The sequence below is a fragment of the Balaenoptera ricei genome, chromosome X, assembly GCF_028023285.1.
Source record: "Balaenoptera ricei isolate mBalRic1 chromosome X, mBalRic1.hap2, whole genome shotgun sequence".
NCBI classification, from domain to species: Eukaryota; Metazoa; Chordata; class Mammalia; order Artiodactyla; family Balaenopteridae; genus Balaenoptera; species Balaenoptera ricei.
In genome coordinates, this window is record NC_082660.1 from 120988527 (window position 1) to 121008292 (window position 19766).

Consider the following 19766-nt stretch of genomic DNA (forward strand, 5'->3'; position numbering starts at 1 on the left):
AGATTATCATACTAAGTGAAGTAAGTCAGACAGAGAAAGACAAATATCATATGATATCACTTACATGTGGAATCTGAAATATGACACAAATGAACTTATTTACAAAACCGAAACAGACTCACAGACATAGAAAACAAACTTATGGTTACCAAAGTGGAAAGGGGGTAGGGAAGGGATAAATTAAGAGTTTGGGATTAACAGATACACACTACTATATATAAAATAGATAAACAACAAGGTCCTACTATATAGCACAGGGAACTATATTCAATATCCTGTAATAAATCATAATGGAAAAGAATATGAAAAAGAATATATATCTATATGTATAACTGAATTACTTTGCTGTATACCTGAAACTAACACAACATTGTAAATCAACTAGATTTCAATAAAAATTTTTAAAAAAGAAATAGTGCTTAATGCAAGCGACTAGGGAAACACAGGTTAACCTGCCTCTGGGTCAGATTTGGCTTAGACTAAAAAATAATCATCACATATAAAATATAATTAGGAAAATAACTCGAAGTTGGAGAGTGCATTTGAGTATGTAATTTTGAGAAAATCACTTTCCTAATTTCTTTTCAATTTGGTAAACAAGTCTTATTTTTTCCTTTCCATGAGTAAATCACTACCTGCATCCTCAACGTTCTACTCTAATTGATACAAGGGTTACAACAATTACAAGCAAATGCTAACGTGTACTTTACTACTTTCCATGCAGCATTCTAACTTCTAGGCTTGTTAAATATTACAAAAGAATTTTAAAAATTTTTTCAATATAACGTGAGATCACTATCAGAATAAAACACTGGCTATTGGGGAAAAAGTAACATTAGACTAGTGCAACAAAAGAACAAAACTGCCTTATAAAGCCACTGCCCATTATGATAAATAGATCCTCAAAGACACATTTTACTTAGCCAAATAAATTTAATGCACAAATTAATATCATACACAAATATAACATGCAAATATATATCGTTATACCAAAACACAATCTGTCTTTCAAATGCAGCTTTTACGTTTTATACAGCCTGTTTGAAGTGCTTTTCAAGTTTAACAGGTTCTGTCTATGTGATGTGATACAATAGAAGCAGTTTTCAATGTATGAATGTTGTTTGAAACTCAACATACCCTTATAGAATGCATGGTGGATGGGGCTCTGGTATATTCTAGGTTGGGCTGGAAAACTGAAGAAAAGTATCATACATTATAATAACACTACAGGGCTTAACCATCTCATATAACAGTGTTTCTGTAGAATCTTTGCATAGATTTCCACTTTGAACGATGGTAACTCTAACTAGAGCAGCTAGAAAAGGACCAGATTTTCCCCCCTCTTCGCCTCACTCTCTCGCCACCAGCCTTTCGTGGGAATCACTGTGGTCTGGAAAGGGGAGGTGAGGCATGAGGAGCTGGGGGGCTGGGCGTGGCCAGTGGAAAATCCCCGGGGTTGCCGCTCACACTGGGTTGGGTGGATCTCACTCAGCCCTTTCTTCACTGATCCAGTCCCAGAAACTAGGCTGCCTGCTTCTTCCCCACCACTTTTTGTTTGTGGTCAGTCTCACTTGCTCCCTTCCCTGGTTCCTCAAAGACAGAACAGAATCTAGTCTCAGAATTTTTCCTATGTGCTTCGTCCCGGAAGCAAGTACACAGCTCTGAGTTTTTCTCAAAGTCTTCGTTGCTGACAACAGTGGTAAACAGAGAGTGAATAAAACTAACAAGAGGAAAAGAACACGTGGTGTTTGTGGTAGTCGCCGCAATAGAGCCGGAAGTGAGGTCCAGATCTGCCTCGGCGCTAACTCTCTCCTCCTCTCCCCCCTCTGTCTTTTCACGCTGCTGGGTTCCTCTCCCTTGTGAAAAGGATGGATGCCACAACGAAGCACGGGAGAGAAGTGGGTATTTTTGTAAGGGTGAAGTTACTCCCAGGAAGAAATAAGAGCCACAATAGCAAGCCAGAAGGGGAGAGAGAGGGGAAATCCCGAAAGACCTCACCCAGGGCCGAGCAAAAGACTGGGGCAGTCATTCAAATATATGTAAATATGGGGAACAAACATATCAAGATTGGGGTCTGCTTATATCTCCAAATTCAGATAATGCATCACTGCACTTTTCACAAGGCACCAACACACAGTCATACAATTTTCAGGCTGCGTCTGGTCTCATTGTCAATCGTCACAAGCATTTCTAGTATGATACTGCTACCTGCCGGCTGAAATGAAGAAGTTCACCTAACTGGCTTGCTCTGACTCAGAGATTTTCCCGCTTCTAAGCATCTACAGCTTTAGCAGAAATCCACCAATGTCCCTATTTCAGCTGAAACCTTCATATAAAACAGGATTTTAATCTGAATTTTCTGAGAATTTCACTCAACTATGCTTTGCCTCTAGTATGTCAGTATAAATTACAACAAGATGCCTAGAAAATAGCTGAGATTATATTAGAAGCACCTCTGAGGATAGCCCCAAGTATTTTAATTTAATTTTCTTTCCTTACATGTAAATAAACCACTAAGATAAAAATTCAGTTCTATGGGACTCCAGTGAGTCTTCCATCATTTCAAGGGATATTATAAAATTCTCCAAAAAAATCACTAATCATTTATAAAATAGATAAACAAGGACCTACTGTATAGCACAGGGAACTATATTCAATATCTTGTAATAACTTATAATGGAAAAGAATCTGAAAAAGAATATATATCTATATCTATACAAAGATATATGTACACTGAATCACTTTGCTGTACACCTGAAACATTGTAAATAACTATACTTCAATTAAAAAAAATCACTAACCAAAGTCAAGCAAACAGGGTATAATAATTTCCCCCCAAAGTTGAGAATCTTTCAATTAACTGTGCAACAAACTTTAAATCATAATGTTTGAAGGAATCTCTACTGTTATTTATACTTTAAACTCCTAACATGGGTAAATACAGAGTCAGTAGTATTTTAGCACACAGAATTACAACAGAAAATTCTCTAAACACTACAAAAGTCTGCCATCTGAGGTACACCATTTCTTTCTGGTATTTATCCAGAATTGCTGTTCTCAGATCAGAAGAAAAAGAATACGTGCTCGTATAAATGGCAAGCTAACATGATGGGATCTCTTTTCATTGGCATTAAGAAATTTACCCTTATCCACACAGGATGTTTACATAGCCATCACAGGAAAAATGCCTCTGAACCATATTTTTCTTTATTGAAGATAACTAGTGAAGTATGAAAACATTCCTGGAAATAATAAAAACAAATTCAGGACTGAGGTTCCCTCGGGGGAGGGAGGGAGGAGAAGGAAATATTGGAAAGTATACACAGGACTCCAATTGCAGCTATAATTTGATTCTTAAGCTGAATGGTGGGTACGTGGGTGTACTTTATTTTATCTCTGTTCTTTGTATGCTTGAAATATTGCATAATTCTTTTTCTAAAAAACAACGAGAAGCTGGTAGAAGATGAATAAAGCAGACATGGGAGGTGGCAGCAAGTACCTTGTGCTATATGCCGGGTACTTGGTACACATTATTTCATTGAATCCTCACACCAACCCTGCAAGGTAGGTGATTTTATCCTCATTTTACAAGTGAGGAAACTAAGGCTTAAATATTAAGTGAATCACCCTGGGTAACACAGCTTCTAAGTGGCAGAACTGTAAACTGAGACAATATAAAAGTGGGAAAAAGTTTTTAGGCTGACATCAAGGAGTGGCATGAAGGGGATGGTGGCATGAGATGCTACGTGGACCCATCCCCCGGGGAAACAAGCAGAGCTAGTGGAACCTATAAAAACAACCATTTAAAGTCTCTAGAAAGTGTTCCAATGACATCTGGTAAATGAAGAAAACATTTATTCAAGAAAAGATTCTAAAACTCAGTAAGAACAGGGAGAGCTTGGTATTTGAGCCATGACCTGCTCTCTCCCTCCTCCCTCCTCCCTCCTCCTGGCTCAGTTTGCCAGAAGGCACTCCAGGCAAGTGTGGACAAGAAGAGAGGGCTCCCTCTGCCCTCAACTCCCAACCCAAGGACACACTATCTCACTAGCGTATCTCAACTGCTTCAGCTCTGAGTTGAAGATGCTGAATGCCTAGTGAATGTGGCTGAGAGGTTGGATGGAGAGGGAGGACGCAGGCTGAAAATACTGGCACCAAATTACCCTCACCCCAGCTCGCTTGTAGGGTAGAGGTTCTGTGCTGGGAAAGGTAAACAGAGTGGCAGACAGACTATAGGAACAGAGAGCTTTCCTCAAAGGAATTGGTTCTAGTTGAAAAACAGTGTGGGGAAATTCAAGCCTAAGGTCTCTTGCAAAAGCAATGAAGATTTTGGTGGTAAGCAAATGAGAGAAGGCTGGTCCTCTCAATTAAGAACAACAAGCTACACAAGAGGCCAGCTAGGTCAGTAGAGAGAACCAGCAAATTTCAAAGACTGGTCTCAAAAAACTACCCCTAGAATAAGGAGCCCAGAAATAAACCCACAGGCCTACGGTCAATTAATCTTCGACAAAGGAGGCAAGAATATACAATGGAGAAAAGACAGTCTCTTCTATAAGTGGTGTTGGGAAAGCTGGACAGCCACATGTAAATCAATGAAGTCAGAACACTCCCTCACACCCTACAGAAAAATAAACTCAAAATGGCTTAAAGACTTAAATGTAAGACAGGACATCATAAAACTCCTAGAAGAGAATATAGGCAAAACCTTCTCTGACATAAATTGTACTAATGTTTCCTTAGGTCAGTCTCCCAAGGCAATAGAAATAAAAGCAAAAATAAACAAATGGGACCTAATCAAACTTTAACCTTTTGCACAGCAAAGGAAACCATCAACAAAATGAAGAGACAACCTATAGAGAAAATATTTGCAAACAATGTGACTGGCAAGGGCTTAATTTCCAAAATATACAAACAGCTCATACAACTCAATATCAAAAAAACAAACAACCCAATCCAAAAATGGGCAGAAGACCTAAGTAGACACTTCTCCGAAGAAGACATACAGATGGCCAACAGGCACATGGAAAGATGCTCAACATCACTAATTATTAGAGAAATGCAAATCAAAACTACAATGAGGTATCACCTCACACAAACAGTAAATAAGAATGTTAATAAAACAAATGCTATAAATATATCCTCACTCTCCTTTCTTCTCTCAGTTTCATTAATAGAAAATTATATTAATAATAACGATGGCGGGCTTCCCTGGTGGTGCAGTGGTTGTGAATCCACCTGCCAATGCAGGGGACATGGGTTCGAGCCCTGGTCTGGGAGGATCCCACGTGCCGCGGAGCAACTAAGCCCATGCGCCACAACTACTGAGCCTGCGCTCTAGAGCCTGCGAGCCACAACTACTGAAGCCCGTGAGCCACAACTACTGAAGTCCGTGCGCCTAGAGCCTGTGCTCCGCAGCAAGAGAAGCCACCTCAATGAGAAGCCTGTGCACCGCAACGAAGAGTAGCCCCTGCTCTCAGCAACTAGAGAAAACCCACGTGCAGCAGCAAAGACCCAATGCAGCCAAAAATAAATAAATGAATAAATAAATAAATTTAAAATAATAATAATAATAACGATGGCAATGTATTACTGGGTTCATAACATATAGACATAACGTGTATAACAACAGTAGCACAAAAAGGGAAGTGGAAATAGAGGTATACTAGGAGTAACATTTTTATATCTCACTAGAATTAAGTTACTGTAAACATGAAGCAGATTCAGACAAGTTAAGATATATATATGGAAAGCCTCAAAGCAAACACTAAAAAAATAATTCATGGGGGTGGGAGCAGGGATTGACTGCAATACGCATAAGGGATCTTCTGTGACAGAAATGTTCTTAATTGGATTGTGGTGATGGTTGCACAACTCTATACATTTACTAAATGTAAGTTAAACAAATTGGTTAAAAAAGTAAAATAAAATAAAATAATTCAAAAACCTATAAAAGGACATTGGGTTTCAGCTCTGACATCCAAAGAGCTTAGAAGTTATCATTACCATCCTCGCAACAAGAAAAACACTGAACAAACTGAAAATCAATTACTTTTCTTAGATCCACTGAGAATTGAGATCACAGGGAAAACCACCACCCCCAAATCTAGAAAGACAGGCAAACACAAAGAATTAGAACTGAGATCAACTTCCCTGAGGAGAAGCCACTGGAGCCAGTAACTGGTAGGACCACTCAAATGGGATTTTTCTGTGATCTTCTCCATGAGAACCTGCTTGGGTTCCTGGATGCAAAACCCACAAAAATTTTGGTCTCCCCAAGACTGGGTCCCTGGGAGTTTTTAATTGTCAAGCTAGTCCATGCTCATACAGAGTGAAGTAAGTCAGAAAGAGAAAAACAAATACCATATGCTAACACATATATATGGAATCAAAAAAAAATGGTTCTGAAGAATGGTCTTGAGGACACGGGGAGGGGAAAGGGTAAGCTGGGATGAAGTGAGAGAGTTGCATTGACATATATACAGTACCAAATGTAAAATAGATAGCTAGTGGGAAGCAGCCGCATAGCACAGGGAGATCAGCTCGGTGCTTGGTGACCACCTAGAGGGGTGGGATAGGGAGGGTGGGAGGGAGACCCAAGAGGGAGGGGATATGGGGATATACATATACGTAGAGCTGATTCACTTTGTCATACAGCAGAAACTAACACACCAGTGTAAAGCAATTATACTCCAATAAAGATGTAAAAAAAAAAAAAAAAACGAATCCGCCTGCCAATGCACGGGACATGGGTTCGAGCCCTGGTCCGGGAAGATCCCACATGCCGCAGAGCAACTAAGCTCGTGCGCCACAACCACTGAGCCTGCGCTCTAGAGCCCGTGAGCCACAACTACTGAGCCCACGTGCTGCAGCTACTGAAGCCCACAGGCCTAGAGCCCGGTCTCCGCAACAAGAGAAGCCACCGCAATGAGAAGCCCGCACATCGCAACAAAGAGTAGCCCCTGCTCGCCTCAACTAGAGAAAGCCCACGTGTAGCAATGAAGACCCAACGCAGACAAAAAAAAAAACAACTCACAAACAAACAATGATGCCACAACTAAGACGTGGCACAGCCAAAATAAACAAACAAATAAATATTTTTAAAAAGTGATAGAACTGCAAAGGGAAATAGATAGATCCAGTATTGTGATCCATCCGTCTATCAGTAATCAAGAAATCCAGCAGGTCGAAAATTAGTAACGATGTAGTTGAACTGAACATTATCAATTTTGTGACATAAAACACAATGTAACAAATTTATAAGAAGAGAAATCAACAAATGGTGCTGGGACAATTGGACATACACATGCAAAAGAATGAAGTTGGACCCCTACTGCATATCATATGTAAAAATTAACTCAAGAAGGATTAAAGAGCTAAACTTGAGTTAACAATATTAAATTCTTAGATAGGCATAAGTCTTCACAACCTAGATTAGGCAACAATTTTTTAGATATAACACCAAAAATATAAGCAAAATAGATAAAATAGATACATTGGATGTCATCAAAATTAAACTTAAAATTAAAACTTTTGTGCTTCAAAAGATACCAAGCAAACCCAGAAAATGAAGTTTTTTGCAAATCACACGTCTGATAAGAGTATATAAAGAAGAATATATAAAGAAATGTTGCCACTCAACAATGAAAAGATGAATAACCCACCTAAAAAAACGGACAAAGGGTTTGAGAGAAAAAATGTTCAACATCATTAGCCCTTAGAGAAACGGAGAGTGACTGCTACTGGGTAAGGGGTTTCTTTGTGGGGTGATGAAAATGTTCTGGACCTAAATAGTGGTGATGGTTGCACAACCTAATATATTAGTAACCACTGAGTTCTACACTTTAAAATGGTGGATTTATGGTATGTGAATCATATCTCAGTAATGAATCAAGTAACCCAATTTAACAATAGGCGAAGGATCTGAATAGATGTTTCCCCAAATGAAGGTACACCAATTGCCAATAAAGCCCATGAAAGATGCTCAACATCATTAGTCATTAGGGAAATGCAAATCAATATCAAAATGAGATATTGTCACTTCATACCCTCTAGAATGGCTATAATCAAAAAGACTGATGATAACAAATGTTGGTGAGGATGTGGAGAAAGTGAAACCGTCGTAAACTGCTAGTAGGAATATAAATTGGTGCAGCCACTTTGGAAAACAGTCTCACAGTTCCTCTAAAAGTGAAATATAGAGTTACCGTATGACCCAGCAATTTCACTCCTACGTATCTACCCAAGAGAAGTGAAAACATAGGTCTACACAACGACTTGTACATGAATCTTCATAGTAGCACCATTCACAATCCATATGTCCACAAACTGGTGAATGGAAGAACAATATGCGGTATCCATACAATGAAATATTTTTCACTGTATGTATGGCAATTTAAAGAAACAATGTACTGTTAAGTGCAACAACATGCATGAACCTTGAAAACATTATGCTGAGTGAAAGAAGCCAGACACAAAAGGCCATATGTTGTGAGTCCACTTAAATGAAATGTTCAGAATAAGCAAATCCATAGTGACATAAAGTATTTTAGTGGTTGCCTTGGGCTGGCAATGGGGAGTGACAGCTAATGAGTATAGGTTTGTTTGGAGAATGAAGACAACCTTCTAAAATTGATCGTGGTGATGGTTGCACAACTCTGAATATACTGAAAATAATTTAACTGTACACTTTAAATGGGTGAATTGTATGGTACGTGAATTATATCTCAATAAAGTTATTATATTAAAAAAGAAATGGTAAAATTTTATTTCTTAAGCTGGGTGGTGGGTACATGGGTGCTCATTTTATGATAATTCTTTAAGTTTGCATTTAGATTATTCACTTTGTAGGTGAAATACATGTCTTAATAAAAACATTTTTTTAGAAGTCTGACAGACTTGGATTCTAATTCTGGCTCAATCACTTAACAGCTATGAGTACTTGGGCAGATTACTTAACCTTCTAATGTCTTATCTGTAAAGCAGAGATGGTAATAATAGTAACTCCCTCATAGGCTTTTACATCATGTGCCTGGCACATTGTCAGTGTTATTATTAGCTCTAAGCAGTTGAGCCACTTGCCTAAATAATCCAGAGGCATGGCTTCTCTTTCTTTAAACTCCAACTTCCATATTTGCTATTCCACAAGAGTTCACAACTTTCATCAGGGAAGTAAAATTCACCTTCAAGTAGGACCTACTGAATTCTACCTTCAAAATGCCCTTACATAAAAGCTCTGTAAAGCCAATCAAGCTCCTAATGAACCAGGACAAAGCCAAAGTTTCCATCACTTCTGAGGGTTGTTGTCACCTACTGTTCCAGCCTGGGTCTGGGAGTACAAGTCAAATTAAGAGAAGAATAATCTTTTCAGTCTTGAGCAGCCTCCAGAATCATGTCGGTTCTGAATCTAGTCTCCGAGTTCAGTCATAAGAGCCTCTGTGTGTTGTTCTTCCTATTGTCCCACCTGGATTCCTAGCACGTGGCTTCAAAGTCCAAACTGTGTCTTCAAGCCTATCCTACAGAATTCTGGCCCAGATGAATGTATCAGTGAATGTGTCAAGGGTGAGTCGTCAGAGGGTAAGGAAGGGTAGGAGAGATGTGAGCTTATCTGGGTCCCTTGCAAGGACTCTTAAAGGAGATACGGTGCTGCTGTTCCCCATGAATCTGAAACAATTTATATTCATGTATAATTGTCATCAGAGACCTTTGCTTAGAGTACCTGACACCCAGTTCACAGGGTTAGTTTCCTTCCACCTTTCCCTGCTGATACCTGCCTTTTAGCCATATTACTACTTGAGACTTCCTCTACCAGACAAAGGGAGAGTGAAAAAGAGATGAACCTAGGCAGCTTAGCTCTGCAGCAACTTGGATAAAACATTCACTGGGATGGGGAAGGCTAAACCATTGGCTCTAAATAGAATTTTACTTCAAGAAAGCCTTCCCTGACCCTTCCTTCACTCCACACTTTGATACCATGTTCAAAGTCTCACAGCTTCCTTTTAATTACCCTTTTCTAATACAACATGTTAACAACATTTAATTTCATGTCTATTTCTCTCAAGAGTCTATGCTCCATGAGGGAAGGGACCTTCTCTTCCTTGTTCACTACTGTATCTCCATCAACTACTATAGGACCTTGCACATAGTAGGTGCTCAATAAATTATTTGTTGCATGAATGGACAATAAATCCATATAACAATGAATCAATTTCTGGTATGATGAATGGGGATAATCAAGAGTTCAGTGGGAGATCTTGGATTTCCAAATGAGGTAGTCCTGGGAAAGGATATCATTGCAAAACAGCTTTTTGGCGGAAATGTTAATGATTTACCTGTGCTGGGTGAGTACATTTACAGCTGAAGGATGATTTGCACAGTAAGCCAGGTACATAGATTTAAAATGAGGCATGAGGTTCAGTAGACAACCACCTACTTTGTGTTGGTTTTCTGGAAACCTGTAAGCAAAACAGGTGAAACACAGAACGTAAAATAGGAAATGGGATAAAGGAAGATGATTCCAATTAAACCTGGCAACATGCAAACCTTATGAATTCTTTTGCCAAAGTTAAAAAGAAACTTCTATATTATAACCACTTTATCTATGAAATGCAAGTTCTTGGCCACTGTTTTAAACTCTAGCCACCAAACATAGCTCCAATATATAGGGTCAGATACTTATTTGGAATTACTAGGGTTTTTTAAGTTGCTTATTCAAATTATAATATTCAAATTTAGCCGGGCACACTAAAAATACTCTTGATTAATTTGCATGAAGTTCAAGTACAGACAAAACTAACTGAATCCAAAAATGACACATCACAAAGGAGTTTTATGTAGTCTTGGTGGCCTGGTGTTGCTAGGCAAGGTGACATCCAGATGTTTAGAATTACATGGCACCCATTTTAGTTTGCAGAAAAATCAAAAAAACACAAGAAAGAAAAAAAATTACTCGGAATTCCACCATTCAGAGATATCTATTATAACAATGTTGGCATATTCCTTGGACTCTCTTCCACAGGTTTCTATATAAAATGAAAAGCAAAGATTACAAATCTAAATAGTAATCTGCTCTTCTCACTTAGTCACCATCTTTCCATACCAATAATATGGATCCCTATCAGCATTTGCAGTGGCCCCTCAGGTCTCTTTAGAGGGGGTTCTCTCTCACCAGCTTCGTCCCTGGACAACCACCCGTGTCTCGTTAAGCTCAAGAAACAGGCAATTGCCCCAAGTTCCCTATAGACGATGAAAGTCACCAATTCTCCGAGATCCACTACTTGGAAAACGAATCTTGCTCCAGAAACATATTGCCTGATGATCATCACAGGTCATTCTGCAGTATGAAGTTGAACACTTCAACGAGCTAGCTAGCCATCAATGATGCGTTGTGGTTCACATAAAGATATTACTTGGAAAAGTAATTCGCAATGTACAAAAGAAAAATATCTAATCGATGACAAAGGCATCATCCATGGTCAATTTAGACCTTATTTGTCAATATGATTTTTAAATAAAGTGAGAAATAACTGACCAGATGTAGAGTCCTGATAAGCAACTAGTGGGTTGACTCTGTGAATACCACCAGCGAGTAGATTTTCTCTGTACTGGGGCAATTTATCAAAGTTGTAATAAATGTATAAATGCATAATAAATATAAAGGGCCCCTATCTAAGACAACAGTTAAAAGAAAACAAAACACACCAAAAAACCCAATGTTGCTAGCTACCCTGATGGCGACGTGCGACACTTACTTTGAACATTCTTCCAAGGCTTGGCAGAGCGTCTGTTGAAACGTGCATACTTCCTCGAAGTTTCCCAATAAAGATGTAAATTCCACAGTACTCAGACTGAAAATATATATATATGTAGTTTCAGTGAAGAGAACTTGGGGATGACTCTAGTTATCTATCTCTAGTCTAGTTAGCTGATAGTTTGCTAGTAACTGGCAAATGGGAGAAGGGAAGCAATCCCTATATTTTAACTTCTGTTTTTTAATTGACACCAACTCTGTGATCTCAAGCAACTTTCTAAAGCTTCTTTCCTTGATTTCCCTTTTCCATAACAAGAATAATGATCCTAAAGAAAATGCGTGTTTATAAGGGACATTTAGGTATTTTACAAAGCAAGGAGTAAATGAATAACAAGTGCTTGACATCTAAGCATCTACAGAGAACAGATTGGTGGTCGCCAAAGGGGGGGGGGGTGGAATGGGGGTCAAAAGGTTCAAGCTTCTAGTTATAAAATAAGTAAGTCATAGGGATGTAATGTACAGCATGGTGACCATAATTAATAATACTGTACTGCATAGTGGAAAGAGTTGCTGAGAGAGTAGATCTTAAAAGTTCCTCATCACAAGAAAAAAAATTTTGTAACTGTGTGTGATGATGAATGTTAACTAGATGTATTGTGGTGATCATTTCACAATATATACAAATATTGAATCATTACACCGTACACCTGAAACTAATATAAAGTTATATGTCAATTATATCTCAATAAAAAAATATCTAAGTATCTAAGTGGGTAGAATACATCATAGCTGGGAATAAGTGTAAAAACTTTTGAATACTCTCCTCTAGAGGAGCTGGGAAAGTAATTGAAAGACATTACATATGCCATTCATAAATCAACTAAAGGAAATCTTGAGCGGAAATAGGAGGGAAGAAAATAGTACTGATGTGCTTGTTTGCTTTTGGAACGGAATGGAGTCAAACACAAACTGAACCATTTTAATCCAGTGCCTCTGTACTAAGAATTTTCACATCCTTTCTTCCCCTACCAAATAATAGGTGATAAAAACAAGAGCCAGCACGAATACAGCACTTAACACTGAGGTAAGCATTTTACAAATAACAACTCGTCTTAACCTTACAACAACTTTATGAGGTAGGTACTATTGTTGTCTCTGTTTTACACATAAGGAAATCCAGGCACAGAGAGGTTAAAGCAAATCAGCCAAAGTCCCAAAGCCAGTGAATGGTGAAGCCAGAATTTGAACCCAAACATTCTAGCTCCAGAGTCCATGCTCCTAACCACTTTTCGAGAGAAAACTTTTCTGAAGATTTACTTAAAAGGCCAATGTCTGCCACATGTTCTTTCTCCTTAATATAATAATACAAGGGGAGGGTTTCCAGGAGAGTAATTTTTGCTGACAAAGAAAAGGAAGACCTAAACAGACATTACCAGTAACCCCTAGGGTATAAAAAGCACCCAGTTCCTCTGCTCTGATGCCCTCCTGAACCACAAGCTGGAAAACCCCTCTCATGGGTGTCAAAAGCGAAACCCTTTAGCCAGCTTCCCTGGCTGCCGTCCCCCATAGCAACAAGAACCTGATTGGGGGCTTAACTGGACCTTTCAGGATCAAACAATAAACAGTCCCCTTTGCTCAAACCACTTTGGGGTCTACGAGGCAGAACCAATGGAAAGTGACCAGAACTGCATTTTGAATTTCCTTGGGAACAGCGCATTCTGACTCGGGTCTCTCACCTCCTCTGCCGTGGCTCTTTTCTTTTCCTTTGACTATTTCTTGATTGCTAATCAGTCACTCCTCCATTTGAAATCTTACCATCTCCGCTGCCAGGGTTACCACTTCAGTTTCCCTCTCCTCCTCTGCCTGTCACCTCTAGAACACGGAACCACATTTTACTCGGTGGCAGGAGACGCAGTGGGTTGAGTCTGGCCACTGACTGACCGTGTGATGGGCAGGACCGTGAGCCTCTCTGGACTTTGTGGTTTTTTTATTTATTCAATGAGGATAGTCATTTCCTCCAGGGCACTAGACCCAGTGATTCACTGAGGTTCCATTCAGCTCTAAGGGCTATGATTCACAGAGCACTTCATGTTTTACATAATAATAACAAAAGCCACTTTGTTGTTGATCATTTAAACTCTTACAAAACACAGGAATACAAAATCCTTTCATACCGAAGTAAGATTCCCATAGTGCCATGAAAATAACCGAGTAGGAAATTTAACAGGACATCATGCCTAAGCAAGCGTGATTTAGAAAAAGGGAGAAAATAGTGAAATACATTAAACTTATTTAAGCCTGAAGCCAACAGTTTAGGCAATTGTTTGGCAAAAATAAACTCTTAAACTGAGGTACAAGAAGAGGTTTCTGTCCTCCATTCTATGTATCGACTGCTAAATTTACCATTTGACTTACAGATCATAATCTCCAGTAAAGTTTAATCCATTAAAATAAAAAACACACATAAATGCAGTTAGCTCTTATTTGTTACATATGCCAGGCCTACAAGCACTAAAAAATGAACAGCCAATATTTTTCTTTTGTGAAAAGTAAGTTTTCAGTTCAGGCCTTCAGATTTCTAAGACCAGGATAAGGTTTGAATATTTTTAACACCTCTTTCTCATTCACTTTTGCCTGGGTGAAATACTGGCTTGAATTGCTCTTAGGAACATTCACAAAATGCCACGCTTTTTCCACTCTGGGAGCATGGGAAAGAGTTTCTGCCCTGGCAAGCCAAGGTCAGAGCGAGCACAAGAATTTCCCGTGTCTGTGCTTTCTGCATAAAAACACCAGCAAGTCTTTTTTCTGGAAGGTAAAACTAGATGTATCACTTCTAAAACGTACAAGATAAAAATGGTGACAGACAGAAAGGCAGATCGGCTCATTCCCTCCACAGCCAGAAGAGAAAGAAAGCCAAGCTCTCCAAAAGCTACATCTTGCATAATTCCTGTTGCCTTGACCATGTTCTTGGCAACCTGTGATCTGTGGAAATTCTTCTAAAGGGCAAAATCAATTATTCAGTGACATAAGAGTAATGACTCCATCTACTGACATTATCTTGCTTTGCTTAGCGAGGGGTTTAAAATATAAATCTTACTTGTTATTGGACTGCAGGGGTCTTAAGTAAGTAACAAGAAGAGACTGAAGTTCTTTAGCATAATCTTTTTCAGTGTCCAAGATATTCTGTAACACCTATGGAGAAACAAAGGTCAAGGTATTGTAACTGTCAGGAAAGTCCAAGGTAAAATAGAGTTTTAGATCTTTTAACCAAATTATCAAAAAAAAAAGTCCTATTTACTCAGCTAGCACTGTAAGTAAGGAGCACAAAATCTGAATGCACTTTGTTTCATTCTTGTAAACTACTCTAATAATTGCATGACAACTGGTTATACTGCATAACTCATACGAACACATTTTTTCAGAATTACCCATAATTGGAGGGGCCTTGCCATTTACACAGTACTGCTCAGAATGCTTTCACGTGCTTTAAATCATTTTATCCTCAGCAAAGGTCTCAGCTAACAAAGGATCATCATTCCCATTTTATGGATGAGGAAATTGAGGCCAGCTACCTCAAGACATAGAGATTCAGTGTCAGGATAATTTCATGATAACTGATGTCAAACATCAAAAAAGATTTTTTAAATTATGTTCTTGAGAAAATCTTTAGGTGACAAAATCTGAGGACACTGAATTTTTAAGCAGTTAAAACTGGTTTTTTAATAAAGGTAAAAAGTGCTAGTACGAACATTTCAAAGAGAAAAAGAAGCTGAAATGTGAGGAATTTAACAAAGAAAATGATGCTTACCAGTATTATTAATGATAGCCAAATGAAAATCCTATCGGCAAAACAACCAATGTACAGGTCCACAACTTCTCTGCCGCCACCAGCCCTGGGGTCACACCTCATTTCCCAGCCTCTTCTGGAGGCAGCTATAACCTTCATTCTAAGCTCCTAGAGATCACCAAGTTAACATTTTGGTGTATTTTCTCTCATATCTCCTAATCCATTCAACACAAATTTACTGAGTGCCTCTTTGGTGCCAAAGGCCATGCCTGTCCTCAGGGAGTTTCTACTCTGTCTTCAGAGGGAGACATTAAACACGGGCTCACAAGACAATGTGAAGCATTCTTAGCCAGGAGAAGCCCCTTAGCCTACCAATATGCCAGACATATACTCACAAGACAGTGCATGATGATCTGCTATTGACAGGTGGAGTGGACAAAGCAATTGGAGGTCCAGGTAGCTGTGGGTTTTTTGGGAAACAATTGGACTGGAAGGTGGTCGTCCAGGCTCTGCTACCAACGGACAGGTTGCTTCAGTTTTAAGGCTCATCTCAGATTGTGACATTTCACCTACCTCAGGGACCATTGTGAAGAGGTAAGTGTGAGACACTGTACAGGTAGGTGCTGGGTGAATTGGGAAACAGTCCCTCCAATTTAAGGGGTTAAAAAAAGGTTTCTCAATGGCAGCACTATTGATATTTCACAGCAGATAGCTCTTTGTTGTGAGCAGATGCCCTGTGCACTGTAGGATGTTTAACAACATCCTTGGCATCTACCCACCAGATGTCAGTTGCATGCCACCCCCTATCCCAGTATGAAAACCAAAAATGTGTCCAGACATTGCCAGATGTCACCTGAAGGGCAATATCACTCCTAGTTCACAAGGACATAGGCCACAGGGTGGCTTCAAAAGCTAGGGCTTAAGTTGTAGCCCCTCCTCCCAGCCACTCATGTCTACTTTCAGTTTCTCTATTCCTCAGGGAGGAATGCCTACTCTCTAAAGGTGTAAGTGTAAATTTAAGGGCCTGGAGGTACCAGTGCTCTGTGAAATTAATCCAGGGATGGAACAGAAATGTTACCCCTATAGAAAGTCGAAGCACAACAAAGGAAATTAGAAACTAACTTCAGATGAATAAAAAAGAAAACACAACATCAAAACTTATGGGATGAAGTTAAAGCAGTTCTTAGAGACTGTAAATAGCTGTAAATGCCTACATCAGAAAGAAGAAAGAGGACTTCTGGTTTCCAGTCCAGCATTTAAGGCATTTGGAAGTCATCACTCCATCCTAAAAACAAGTAAAGAGATGAAGAACTAGAAAAAAACTTTGCTTATATCTGTCAGGGAATTGAGGTCACAGGCAAAAATGGTACACTTAAAATTGGAGAGACAGACAGGCAGATAGAGAATCATAACTTGCTGGACCAGAAAACCATGAGCAGAAGCCTCCATGGGAAGTGGTATCAGGGTAGGAAAACCTGAACCGTAATTGATGAATTGCTGGGGGCTCAGTGCAGAAACACCTGAGAGTTAAAAACTCTAGGGGGTCCAGTCACAGAGGAGCACACCCACACTTCTGTGACTTTTACCTCCAGAAGCTGTACCAGGTTATCACAATGAAGATTGGAGGAAAATCTCCCTTGTGCTTCAGGAGAGGGAAGGGAAAAGTAGCCATTTTGAAATTTACCAGAGCATTCTGTTCTTCATAACAAGGTCTGCCCTCAAGAGAGAAAGTATTTTACCAAACCCTAACCTATTGGGGTTTTATCAGAGCCTAATATACCTAGGGGAAGAGAAATACCCTACTCCAGCTCCCTCTAGCCTTCCTGTCCTATCTAAGGGAGGGGAGAAAAAGACTGAGAAACACTGCTGAAGTTCACAATCTAGGGACATAAGCTCACCAAAAGACTGAGACCTAATCATAGAACTTGAGAACACTTCCCCCGACCCCATACCTTACCACCATATTACTAAAGGCCTATTTACTGCAGTTCCTCTTACCTAGTACATCACATCTGGCTTCCAACAAAAAATTACAAGGCATATGAAACGGTAAAAAAAACACAGTTTGAAGGGACAGAGCAAACATTAGAACCAGAATCAGATATGGTAGGAACATTGGAATTATCAGACCAGGATTTTAATATAACAATGATTAATATGCTATGGGCTCCAAAGGAAAAAGTATACAACATGCAAGAACAGATGGGTACTGCAAGCAGGAATAAATACTGAGAAGGAATAAAAATGAAATGCTAGAGATCAAAAACACTCTAATAGAAATGAAGAATGCCTTTGATGGGCTTGTTAGTAAACTGGACCACTGAGGATAGAAGCTCTGGGCTTGAGGATGTGCCAATAGAAACTTTCAAAACTGAAAAGCAAACAGAAAAAAAACCTGAAAAATGGAACAAAATATCTAAGAACTGTGGGACAACATCTAAAGGTGTAACCTATGTGTGATGAGAATACCAGAAGGAGAATAAAGAGAGGAAGGTACAGACGAAATATTTGAAACAACAATGACTAAGAATTTCCCCAAATCAATGTCAGACACCAAGCCACAGATCCAGGAAGCTCAGAGAAAACCCAGCAGGATAAATGCCCCCCCTGCAAAATGCCCCCTAAGCACACTATATTCAAACTCCAGAAAAATCAAAGATAAAGAAAAAAATCTTGAAAAAAGCCAGAGGATAAAAATATTTTACCTATAGAGAAGCTAAGATAAGAATTATACCTGACTTGTCAGAAAGCATACAAGCAAGAGGAGAGTGGAGTAAAATATTTAAAGTGTTGGGGAAAAAAACCCCCACCAACCTGGAATGCTGTATCTTGTGAAATTTTCCTTCAAAAGTCAAGCAAAAATAGACTTTCTAGGACAAAAATTGAGGGAATATTCTTGCCAGCAGACCTGCTTTGCAAAAAGTGGGGTTTTTTTAAAGTTCGGAGAGGGACTTCCCTGGTGGTCCAGTGGCTAAAACTCTGTGCTCCCAATGCAGGGGGCCCGGGTTCAATCCCTGGTCAGGGAACTAGATCCCGCATGCATGCTGCAACTAAGAGTTCACATGCCACAATGAAGATCCCACCTGCTGCAACTAAGACCCAGCGCAGCCAAATAAATAAATATTTAAAATTTTTAAAAATTAAAAAAATAAAGTTCAGGTGGGATAGGGAGGGTGGGAGGGAGACGCAAGAGGGAGGGATATGGGGATATAAGTATACATATAGCTGATTCACTTTGTTATACAGCAGAAACTAACACAACAATGTAAAGCAATTACACTCCAATAAAGATTTTTTAAAAAATAAAATAAAAACTAAAGATCAGAGAGAAAGAAAATGTTATAGGATAGAAACAGATCTACATAAATAAAGAAAGCATGAAAGAAGGAATAAGTGAAGATAAAATAAAAACTTATTTTTCTGTAAATCAACTACACCTCAATAAAAAAACTTTTATTTTTCTTCTTAATTGATCTAACAGATAACAGTTTGTTCAAAATAATAATGGAAACAATGTATTATATATATATATATGTATATATATATATAAAATGCTTATGTGTGCTTATGTATAAGTGAAATGAATGACAGCAATGATACAAGGGATAGGAAGGAGGAATTAGGAACACTTTGTTATTATAAAGTATTTGTACTTGTACCTGTGAAGCAATACAGTGTTATTTGAAAGTGGACTTGGACTAGTTCTAAATGTATATTGCAAACTCTAGGGCAATCACTAAAAAAGTTAAAAAAAAATTCTAAAAAGACACAAGCTACCAAAACTGACTCACAAAGAAGTAGAAAATCTGAATATCTCTATAACAAGTAAAGAGATTGAATAATATTCAAAACAACTTCCCATAAGTTAAAGCCCAGGATGAGATTGCTTTATTGATTAATTCTACCAAAAATTTAAAGAATTCATATCAATCCTTCACAAACACTTAAAATCCTGGAAAAGAAGAGTGTACAAAGTTAGAATATATACTTCTCAATTTCAAAACTTACTAAAAAGCTTCAGTAACAAGACAGTTTATTACTGGTATAAAATAGATATATAGACCAATGGAATAGAATTGAGAGTCCAGAAATGAATTCATGGTGAATTGATTTTTGACAAGAGTGCTGTGAACTTCCAATAAGGAAAGAACAGTCTTTTCAAAAAATGGTGCTGGCTAAATGGGAAAAGAATTTGATAAAGAATAGATACATGTATATGTATAACTGAATCACTTT

The 19766-nt window shown here is 38.7% G+C and overlaps 1 protein-coding gene across 4 annotated transcripts in view; it reads right to left on the reverse strand.

The window, feature by feature from the left end:
• The window catches only part of ARHGEF6 (Rac/Cdc42 guanine nucleotide exchange factor 6), a 102812-nt gene that overhangs the window by 25016 nt on the left and 58030 nt on the right, over positions 1-19766 (reverse strand). For all 4 annotated transcript variants that reach the window (XM_059910167.1, XM_059910166.1, XM_059910169.1 and 1 more), the window contains 3 exons: positions 14841-14935; positions 11745-11840; positions 10326-10448 (listed from right to left, as the gene is read on the reverse strand). In XM_059910167.1, coding sequence (XP_059766150.1) covers positions 10326-10448; positions 11745-11840; positions 14841-14935 — 314 coding nt within the window. The remainder of the gene's footprint in view (positions 1-10325; positions 10449-11744; positions 11841-14840; positions 14936-19766) is intronic.